The 11320-nt window shown below is 33.4% G+C and overlaps 1 protein-coding gene across 5 annotated transcripts; it reads left to right on the top strand.

Moving 5' to 3' along the window:
• Window positions 1-301: 301 nt before the first annotated feature.
• LOC148954569 (exosome complex component MTR3-like) lies at window positions 302-10624 on the top strand. Of its 5 annotated transcripts, XM_089086601.1 has the most exons (3): window positions 338-353; window positions 1595-1655; window positions 9925-10624. In XM_089086601.1, exons 2-3 carry the CDS (start codon window positions 1629-1631, stop codon window positions 10615-10617), a joined length of 720 nt encoding a protein of 239 aa, XP_088942727.1. In that variant the 5' UTR covers window positions 338-353; window positions 1595-1628; the 3' UTR covers window positions 10618-10624. The 5 variants fall into 5 exon arrangements, with proteins under 5 accessions (XP_088942728.1, XP_088942727.1, XP_088942730.1 ...); XM_089086602.1 differs by lacking the exon at window positions 1595-1655 and having other exon boundaries at window positions 302-353; XM_089086604.1 differs by lacking the exons at window positions 338-353; window positions 1595-1655 and adding an exon at window positions 463-629.
• Window positions 10625-11320: the final 696 nt, after the last annotated feature.

Below are 11320 nucleotides of genomic sequence, written 5' to 3'. Positions count from 1 at the left end.
GACTAAACATATTTTTAGTTTGAGAACAGGCTATACCAATTTATGGATACAGGTAAGTATGCTGTGTATCAGCATGTATGAGTCAATGGATTAAATACATCATTGTTCTTCTTCTCGCCCATTTCCCAAACAATTTTCTAGATTGAATCTTTTCTGCAGGACGTTTACCAGTAGCAGAAAAGGCCGAAAATAGTCAAATATGTTCACATATCGTTTTCGATATCGATATTTTCGATTCGATATTCGATATCCATATTTGCTCTGATATATCGATATATCAATATCGATATTGAATATCGGCCAACACTAGCCTAGGGGGAACAATTGAAAAATTCGATATACAACCTTAAACAGTACAATAAAGATTTATTCAGGAAGATTTGCAATAAATTGGCCTATTACCTATTTACATTTTCACATACTTCAGCTACTATGAGAATGAATATATCACATGATGTTTTTTTTAATGCTCTTTCTTACTTTGCTATTTGAATGTGGGGGAATTTAATTTTGAGTTCTCTGGACTTGTGGTCCAAAACAACAAGACTCTTGTTTTTCAGTTTTAAAACTATTGTGAGACTGATGGACCACAGTAGCCTAACTGCCCTGAAGGAGTACAATTCAATGAGGTTTGGGTAAAGTTCTACCAAATCATATTATTGAGTTAGGAATAAAGTGAATACACCATTCGATGCCTTTTTTTTATGCTGATTACAAATATAATAATCATTTCTATTGGAAATGAATTTCAGCCCCCCCCCCCCTATAGCCTATATACCTAACCCAAACTAACCTAACCTTGAATTGGCATATAGCCTATAGGGGGGGGGGCTGAAATTCATTTCCGATAGAAATGATTATTATATTCATAATCAGCATAAAAAAATGCATCAAATGGTGAATTCACTTTATTCCTAACTCAATAATATGATTTGGTAGAACTTTACCAAGATTTGCATGTTGTGCTAAGTGCAACATGCACTAGCTAGAAGTTTTAGCATCTGGCACATTTTTTTCTGAAAAGTATATTTTTAGAGCTTTGTTTGACACAAATCTAAATTTTAATGGTAAAATTCTAGTTTAGCTACTGTTTGCTATCTTGGAAAGGGATCAGCTTAGAAAAATTAAACTTTCAGTAATGAATCAGGGCCAAAAACACTCTGGGAAGGTATTGCCAAGCTTCCATTTTAGGCCTAACCCTCTTCTGATTTCCAAGTCTTAGAATTTTGCTTCCTTGACCTAGGATAAACAACCAGTATCCAATTGAAAAAAATTATGTAAAATTAAAACCCTTACATCTTGTTGCCAAAGAGGGATTGGGAAGAATTGTATACATCAGTAAAAAGCTAAGAAACTAGGCTATACATCAATATGGTTATTACTAAGATTGCTTAACATCAAACACTTGAAATTATTAGTTTATTGACTTACCTATAAATACCAATTATCCTATTTTGAGGTATATATCCTTTTATTTTTCAGTTTTATTCCCATATCTACAGAAAGCTGACTTCTGATTCTAAAAATGTTACTTCTATTGCTGGATATTTATTGAATAAATCATGAATATTAAATATAATTTTTTTCTTTTTAGTTGCTTCTCAAAACAGAGGCCACATTTTTAATTTATGCTGACAAATTATTGGACCAAGAAGGTAGAGTTCTTGCTACTGCCCATATTGCATTGTGCTGTAGTAAAAAAAGGGTGGTCCAAAAACCCATTGCTATTTTTCTGGAATCCCAAAGAAAAGTAGTCTTTCCCAAAAAGAGGTCTTTTACCCTATTAAAATTTTTACAAAACAATATTTTACCTTAATTTTCAGTTATCAGTTCTTTTTTCTCTGATTTTAGTTCTGAAAATGCAATTCCTGTTATTTGAGTAGAATTTTAAGCTATATCAATGTTGTTGTTTTTTTTTTATTGAGAAAATAAATTTGCAGATCTTTGAAAACTCATAAATTAGGATTGAGCAAAGTTAGGAAGCTGAAAACAGTTTTCTTGTACTTCATTTAAGCAGGAAATCTGTTTTGCAAGGTTTCACTTTCATCACACAAGGATTTTTAAAGGTTGTCAAAGTTTATTGGCCTCTAGAGGGAGAAGGAGTGGAGGTAGGTACTTCAAAATTCCTTCTCAAGACAAACTTTAGTCTGTAAACCCATCCCTGAAAGTTTCATTTTCCTAACCTTAGCTCTTTCAAAAATAGCAAAGAGTAGCTAAACTAGAATTTTACCATTTTAATATCACAATACTGCACCAAACCAAACAAAAAGTTAAAACCAATAATTACTAAATTTTTGACTGAGTAGAAAGACAAAACATGCAAACAAAACCACATCAAATATCTTAAAAAAAATAATAAATTATATGGGAATGTCTCTTTGTCTCACAATTTGTAATTATATCCAAAATGCAGCTTTCAGCAAAGCACATTTGCATATTTGATTTGAAAGAAAAATCAATGAAAAGTATATTATGGTAATTGATTAATATATTTGGAAAGAGCATAAAAAAGGAATATGAGTAGTTTGTTCAGCTATCTTGCACTGGTAAAGATCTAGATTAGGGGCTACTCAGGAGGAAACATGTTTAGAAAACAATTCTTACTTCATAGTATGCAGAATGATTGTAACTAACACATTTTGACTATAGCTTCACTGTAATTTAATCCCAACCTCCTCCTATAGCCCAAATTGCATATTTCTCATGCATTCCACCTCCCATCACTCATATTTCTGGTTCTTGTTTTGTCACCATTGATTCAATTTACAGATACACATGCTGAAACCAGAGAAATGTGCTCACCTGTCTAAATTCTTGTAAAAATTTTGGGTAATATTTATATTAATGTATTATTCATATAGCTAAGAAATAAACTTACATATATAGTCAGAATTGCATCCTGGATCCAAATTTAACACTTGTTTGCATTGGAAACAAACTTTGTGGAATGAACATTAAAATGATATTTAAAGTTTGTTTATAAACATTACCAAACATTTTTCACCCTTTTTACTTTATATTTTATTTTCTATTGGCTTAGTTTTCAAAGATGCAATTTCTGTTAGGCTATTTCAGTAGAATTTTAAGCTAGGTATATCAAGGATATTCTTCTAAATTTTGAGAAATATATTTAAAGTTTATAAAACCTCATAAACTGGGGATTAAGCAAACACTATAAAGCTCAAAACACTTTTCTTGTGCATGATATAAGCAGAAGATCTTAATTTTAAGTTTTCACTTTTATACCTATAACACTAAGACTATTAAAGGTCATCAAAGCTTCAATGCTCTCTGGAGAGAGAGGGAGTAGAATCAGGTTCTTCAAAATATCTTCTCAGGACACAATTAAGGCTCTGGATTCATTTTTGAGGTTTTCATTTCCATAAATCAACCAATTTCCAAGATAGCTAAAGCCCTTAAACTAGAACTTTGCCATTTAGGCTAAAAAATAGATACCTCTGTAGAGTCATGACTCCTGAAATAAAACAATATAAAACAATCACAGTAATACCCTTAATATTCTCTGTATTGTTTATGACATTTATAGTTGCTTGCACCCTAGGAAAATAATATTATTACAATTCTTAATTTATAGTATACATCAAGTTTCAGTTAATCACCTTTACAGCTTTCTTTCCATTTTTTGTTTATTTCTATTATTGAATTATGTCTGATAACATAATACTATTTGGTTGCATACAGGAGTGGACTAGGGCATAGGCACATGCCTAGGGTCCCAATTTATGTGGCACCAAAAATTAGGTTTTTAGTTCTTATAACCTACTTTTATTGAACAGAAAAACACAATATTCATAATTATTTTGTATTGGAAGTACTATTGTGTCCTCTTTACAAGTACATAGACTATACAGAAAAAGATAGTCTTCAGTAAATGAGGACTGTCATCCCACTGAAGATATCCTTATGCTAACAGTCCTTTTAAAACTGTATTCACATTAAAATGGTTTAACCCAGGAGTGGATTCATCATAGTTTTGTAAAGTGAGTGCTCCAATGGATAATTTTTTTTTATAATTTGTGGTTCTTACTATTAAATCATCAAATGTATAAAAAATTAGGTTTCTTTTATAAGTATTTACATTAATTTTTCATACCATCCTCATATATAAAATACCAGAAATTGTGATTTTGTTTGTGATTGTTATATTGTGTGCTGTTGTGATATTTAGTTTGTATTGTTAAAATGAGTTTGGTAGGAGAAAATATTCAAGTCAAAATGAACAAAGAATACAAAAAGCAGATTGAGATAAAGTGGCAAAACAAATGAAAAGATCATTGGACAAATTTTTAACGATAGATAGAGAATAATTGCAACAATTATCATTATTTTCTCATTTTCATGCCAAATTTTACTATCTAATTATTGATTCAACACCTGATATATATCATGTAGGTCAGTTGATTATCATTATTTGCTATGTTCTTCCAGCAGTATAAAACAAAGATTTTTGGGATTTCTACCTATATTTTCCCATACTAGTGAAAACTTGGAGAAAGTTCATTTTAAACTTTTTAAATGATATAGATTCAGACACCACTAACTGTTGGGGACAGAGTTATAATAATTAATTTAGTATGGCAGGTAAATATAAGGGACTCCAATCCAGAATAAAACAGCATATTTTGTCTGCCCATTTTATACAGTGTGCAGATCATTCATTTAATTTGATTTTAAACAATGCAGCCAAAGTTGCATGGAAATAACCACTTTCTTCAATACTGTTCAGGAATTAAGTGTTTTTGTTTTCCAATTCTAGACATTGATGGAAGGCATTACAAAAATATTGCAAGAGGAAACACTTGATTATTAAACCTATTTGTGAGACCAAGTGGTCTGCTCATTCTGATCCTTCTAAATCTTTAAAGGACAATTATGAAGATATTAAACATTGTTTAGATCATTTTTGAGGAATTAATATTTTATGTGCAAGATTCAAACATATCACAACTGAAAAATTAAGAAACACATTATAAGAATTTTTTAAGTGAAGAAAACAAATTTTGCCTTTACTCATTTGGTCATTCATTCAGGAGAATAATGTTATTGCAACATTCCTTAATTGAAACATGATTCTGATCATTTATTTAACCCTTCAAATAAGCAATGCAAGCAGTAAAAAACCATTTCTCAGCAGTGGCCAGAATATATAAAAAAAAATTATGATCCTTATTAGGCCAACAAAAGTTAAATAGTTTATCATTACTTTACAAGAATTAAATAATTAGAATTATTACAGAAATAAAACTGAGAAAATGGGCAATATAACTAATCAATCTGGGTGTATTTGTTTAACTATTATTATTTGATTTAATAAATTTTGTTCATGTATATTGTTTCTTTCCTATTTTTTATTGGAATCACATAATTGAATAGAACTGCATACTATATGCTTTAAACCCAAGCACAAAGTATGTGTCATGACTTAAAAATAGGCCTGGAACTTGGCCCACTACTGGTTGCATAAGAAAATCATCTATTAAGTTTGAAAAATGACAGTGTTTGTGTTATAGAATTGCTATTTATATTTGCAAGCACTTAAGAAACAACATTTTTCATAGGATAGGAAAAAATTGTGCTTTGATAATTTAAGTTCATATAAGCCTTTTCCACCAGGAGAAGGTAGAGTAGCCTACGTCAATTCATAAGATAAGTATGAGTAATGCAAAAGTATAGGCTCTGCAGAAGGAAACACAATAATAGCAATTACAAATTCCCTATCAACACTCATTTCATATATAATAGTTGCTTACATGACAGTGCCCCTCTCTGTCCCCATGGTGCTAGATACAGCCCTAAATAATATATTGTTCTGTTTTTTTTTTCATTGCTTGATTCATTTTTATTCTTTTGTAAATGGGTATTTGTATTCTTAATCCACCAACAGTACCATCTTATTGCAAAAGAATTGAGACTAGAGTTGGATAAACAAAGAGGATATCATCATGTACAAAATAGCCAGAAATCAGGTGAAAACATTGGGGAGATGAAGAGAAAATAACAGATTATTGTAAAGAAAATTGTAAAGTTTCCTGGAGATATGTGTCTTCCAGAAAACCATCCAGATACCTCACATCAGAGCGGAGCTTAGCAAGTGGGGACCTAATAACACTTCCGACCAAAATTGCAAATCAGCTGAGCAAATCTTTCTTGACCAATGCCTGTTAGGAGGACCCCAATGGGCATAAAATAACCTTTTATGCTGACAACTTTAAGTTTGTAGGGGCAACCAATACTGCTGGCGCAAGAGCCTCCCTGCAGAGGAGGGTTTTTCATCCACAAAATTTTTAGTCTACAGTCCAAGTGTTGTAAAAAAATCCTTTATCACTATTTTAAAAATAATTTGGATTAGTATTTTGGGGAAGGGATAAAAAAGTGATTTGTTGAGCTGGATTTGAAACCCATATCAAGGCGACTTACACACTAGTAAGTCAACAAAAGCAAGTGAAGAACTCATTAATTTATCAGAAGATAAATCACTGAAAAATAATTTTAATTGTACAGTTCTCGAAATTCTGGCTCTCAGTTGCTGATAACTATCCTTGCCTGTTTTATGAAACTATGAAAGTCCTCTTTCTCTTTTCTACCTCATGCCTATGTGATGCCGTATTTTTGGCTATGGCTTACATTAAAACTAAGTACAGAAATAAATTAGATGTATAAAACTCACTGTAATTAAAAGTAACTAAAGTTGAAGTTAATGCTGAAACTGTAACGCGGCCCGACGAAATCTGAACATAACCAATATTAATGCTCGCGACTGCAACCCGCTCAATATTCGCTTGCGAATTACTGGTAGGTCGCAACTCATAGTTTCGGAACCACTGGCCTAGAGTATTTGGTTGAAAGCTTTGGGGCATGTTGGGGGGTATGTTGAACTAATACAAATGCACTATGTGCAAGCTACTACTGCTGCTGTTAGCACTATTGTTACCAAGGTTGATGTATGGAACTTTCAGGGATGGTTAAGGGGGATGTTGGGCTAAATCAAAACACATTAGTGCATGCAGGTTATCTAAAGGATGTGTCACCTTTATTACTTCTGATTCTATGACTACTATTATTGCTAATGCTAAGGGTATTAGTAACACTTTTAGAGAATGGCAAAGGCAGTGTTGACCTCGATCAAATTACACTTTATACATGTGCGTTATTGAAGGGGTGTATTAGAAATATCCCAGCAACATCTTAGGGTATTAAGCTGAAACTCCCAGGGCCACCAATATTTCTACCACTTTTGCTGCTGCTTCCATTACTATTTCTGTTGTTATCGAACTAACTGAAAATAGTTACTGGGGACTGGTCTAGAGTAACAATAGGGAAAGTGACTGGAGACGCTGGGCATCCGTGAACAAGTGCTAAATTGAGAGAGGAATTTGGGACAATATTTGGGGGCGCCCACCCGTTGATTTTGAATTGAAGTTATCAAGTATTTTGGGCAATAGGTTGCATAGGTTGCGTCAAGACTGGGCTGGGTAATTGTAGACAGAGAAAAGCCAAGACAGATAGTCCAAGTAATTGAGAGGCAAATGTTTAAATGGCTGGGGCACGGGTAAATGGCAGGAGTATGAATGACTTTCTTATTGGACACATACTTGTCAGGTTAGGTTGTCAAAAAATACCAGGTTTTCAGGATAACCAGGTGTGACATCTTAGGACTAGAATACTGTATAATGTAGAAACTGTCACGGAAAGTTTAAGCTGCTTTAAACTAAATCAAAACGTACTTTATGCATGATTAGTGTCAATAAAACGTATCAGCAATACCTCAAGAATGATGGGGGTATTTAGATGAAACTTTTAGGGCTACTACTATTAATACTTCTGCTCTTTCTTGTGAACTTGATCAAAAAGGTGTAAGTTCCTCCAGGTTGTTAAAATAGCTTAAATACAATGTCTTAGAAACAGAATAGGTTATTAAATTTTATTTTTCAGGGAAAGTTGGGAGGTGTAAAATTAAACCTAAGGATACCATGTGTGTCCATATTTTCAAAATGGTGTGTATTATTAGAAATTAATGAAAAATTTTTCCAACATATAAACAGTAAGCCAAAATATAGATTCTTCTTGAGAAAAACTAAAAAGATTTAAATTAGTCTTTTCTTTACCAATAAAAAAGACTATATCAATTAAAAACAAATAGAAATTAATTTAAAAAAAAAACTTTTCCCACAAAAAAGTTTTTCAAAGAGAAGCAAAGAGCTACATTAAACCAAAAGTGAGCAGAAATAGAATCAAATAATTTTTAAGCATAAAACTATTTTAAATCAGCACCAGTAAATTAATGAAATCCAAAACGAGCAGAAATTATGATAAATAAACAAGTCAAACTCAAAATGAGCAGTAACTAAGAGGAGTAGGGCTGACATCCCTGTGCCTTCTTAAGACCAGTCTACTATTAAAGACTACTACCGCTACTGAGGCCAAGGGTATTATGGTGAAACTTTCAGGGAATGTTTAGGGGATGTTGAAGTAAACTAAAACACAATATATGCATACAGGCTGTCGAAAGAGCATATTAGCAATATCTCAGGAAAAGCTGAGGATATTGAACCTTTCAGGACTTCTACAAATACAACTGCTACTACTGCTAGAACTACTACTTTTTCTGCTACTGTTATTAATAACGCTGGTACTGCGACTGTTTATGGCTGCAACTGCAGTTATTTACGACTGTAACTGCTTGTCACTTCTTGCGTTAATGCTTGCGACTTTGACTACTTATGACCGTGACTACTTGTGGCTTCTATTTTTACTGCTTGGATCTATGACAATTTGTGACTGTGACTACTTGAAACTGCAACTGTGACTATGTGTGACTGCTACTGCTGCTACTACTACTAGTATTTCTATCACTATGACTAATACTATAACTACTACTGCTACTACTACTAACATTGAAATAGATCAAAAGACTTTAAGTGTATCTAGATTGTCAGAATGTCGTTATAGGAAGGGTCATTCAATCACATATTTTTCTAATGCTCCTTTTAAGTCCAAAACAGAGTGTAGGGCAACCCTTGTCCATGGGGGCTATCGTATCTTTGCTAGGGATTGGATTAGTAATCAAGATTGTCATTTTAATCAAAATGAACTAAAGACTTAAAAATATGCCACCACAACTGCACATTTTGTGTAGCTCAAGGTTCAAGGTTTATTTTTAAAATATCTGTACAAAATAGACATAAATAGAGGGTAAACGCCGGAGACACAAGAACAAGGGACAAAGGCCTGAAATTATACAGATGGCCTGTTTAAATAGCTGGTTTTAGCAGAATAGTTATGTGTATCATCCTCCTGAAATCAAAATTGAGCAAAGATATTGACCTTCATAATTGCTGGTGCTCATACCCAGGGGCGTCCCGAGGCTTATTTTTTTCGGGGGGCTATCTTCGTAAATTTTACCGAATCGCTACCTGATTTATGCCGAATTTTCTGTAGAAATCAAGAAGTTTGCTAAATTTCGGCCGGTTTTGCAAAATTTCTGCTCCCCGCCCCCCTCGGGACGCCCCTGCTCATACCCACTTCACATCTTCTCCGCAAAATTAATAAACATAAATACACCTCTTTCAACTCCCGGTTATTCAGAAACCATTTCGTAATTTGTCTCAGTTGATCAAATTACTATTCTAAGTCAAAGCACAAGAAGTACAGAGTTTGCACGAGATGCTTCATTTCCCCTATGCTAAACAGGCTATTAAAGAGTTTTGTAGTCAATAATTAAAAATATGGTGTTATTTTCACTTAATCTCTGTGTTTGCTCTCTATACCTCTCAGTGTTCAAATCTGCATAGTTCTGTATGTATGCTGTAATCGTCTCTTGTCAAGCTATTAAACTTAACAAATAGTGTTTTTATTTCGTTTTTGATTTTGATTTTTTTACATTAAAAAAAACTTTGTTTTCAGCTAGGAGGGATACGCAATATGAAGAAAGTTTATTTCCAAACTGGATTAACTGGGGGAGCCAAAGGATCTTCGTATTTTGAGCTCGGCAACAGTAAGGTTATTTGTTCAGTACTTGGTCCTCATGAAATAACAAAGAAATCTGAATTCAGTATCAATGGACAAATATCATGCAAGTTCGAATATGCTTCATTCTCACACAAAGGCCAGAGTCAAGACCGGAGTAATAAAGAGGCTGAAATTAGTGATTTAATAAAAACTGCACTTGAATCTGTTGTTTGTTTAGAAATGTTCCCAAAAGCCATATTGGATATTAACTTTCTTGTTCTTGAGGAGGATGGTGGTGTCATATCTGCAGCTCTAAATGCAGCAGGTCTTGCTCTTGCAGATGCGTCTATACCTATGTGGGACCTGATTACATCAAGTTGTGCAAGCTTGGTTCATAATGAGATTAAAATATTCCCAAGTCAAAGTGATGAATACTGTCCTAGTAGTGATGGTCTTGATATGGAGGGTAACGTAGTGTTGGCATATCTTATAGCATCAAATCAGATTATATTCTATCATACTGATGGAGTCTTGTCAAAGGAAAGTTTGGTTGATGCGAATAAAAAACTAATTGACACTTGTAAAGGCATGCAAGCACAATTCAAAAGTCATCTGTTGAAAAGTTTTTGTGAAAAGAATAAAAATTGATCTGTCACTTCTTTGTTGTTTTGTTTTGTTTTAGAGGTATGAACCAAAAATTGGGAGCGGCCGTTTGCCCCCTCAGAAAAGATCCCCAGGAACCCCCCCCCCCCCGGAAAACTGTTTAAAATGTTTAAATGTATTTAAACATATGTATACAATGTATTTCAACTTCAGATAATACTATTGTGAAGGTCGTGAAATTATTTCGTATATGAGGGGGACCACCACCTCCTCAAAACCTCATCCACATTAATGTATATAGCTTTATGCGAGTGACAGACGGGCGACCAAAACTTGGAATTAATACTTGCGTAGTTTACGGCATCTTTGTAGGTTTTTACTAGGTTATACACAGCAGCTTGTTGGCGACGAAGATTGTGAAGGTGGTGCTCTTCTTACGTAAAATTTTTTCTTCTTCTATTTCATTTTTGACTTGTTCTGATTCTTGCTTTCCCTTGTCTTTTAACAGCACAATCCTTTGACACGTTCTGATACTCAGTTTTGTGGGTCTGCTAACCAAACAATCCTTTGTTCTTGATTCACATTGTCGCTTGTCTTCTAACCGAAGCTGCTGTTCAGGTGAAGCAATAGGTTGATTTAGATCATCCTTCACTGCTTGTATTTTCATGTAACTTTGGCATAGTTGTTTTGTCTCGTAATATTTCTTCCAAGAGATAAATTAGGTTACGAGCGATCCCATAAATTAAAG

Source organism: Artemia sp. Qi Xiang Cuo, chromosome 3, assembly GCF_049724085.1.
Source record: "Artemia sp. Qi Xiang Cuo chromosome 3, ASM4972408v1, whole genome shotgun sequence".
In the NCBI taxonomy this organism is placed as follows: Eukaryota; Metazoa; Arthropoda; class Branchiopoda; order Anostraca; family Artemiidae; genus Artemia; species Artemia sp. Qi Xiang Cuo.
This window is presented reverse-complemented; position numbering and strand designations above follow the sequence as displayed.

What these genes read in the sequence shown, in the direction of transcription:
- LOC148954569 (XM_089086601.1), top strand. Translation starts at nt 1,629, where the DNA reads ATGCTGACAAATTATTGGACCAAGAAG. An exon ending in CAAATTATTGGACCAAGAAG is followed by an intron (nt 1,656 to 9,924) that starts GTAGAGTTCTTG and finishes CTTTGTTTTCAG; the next exon opens with CTAGGAGGGATACGCAATAT.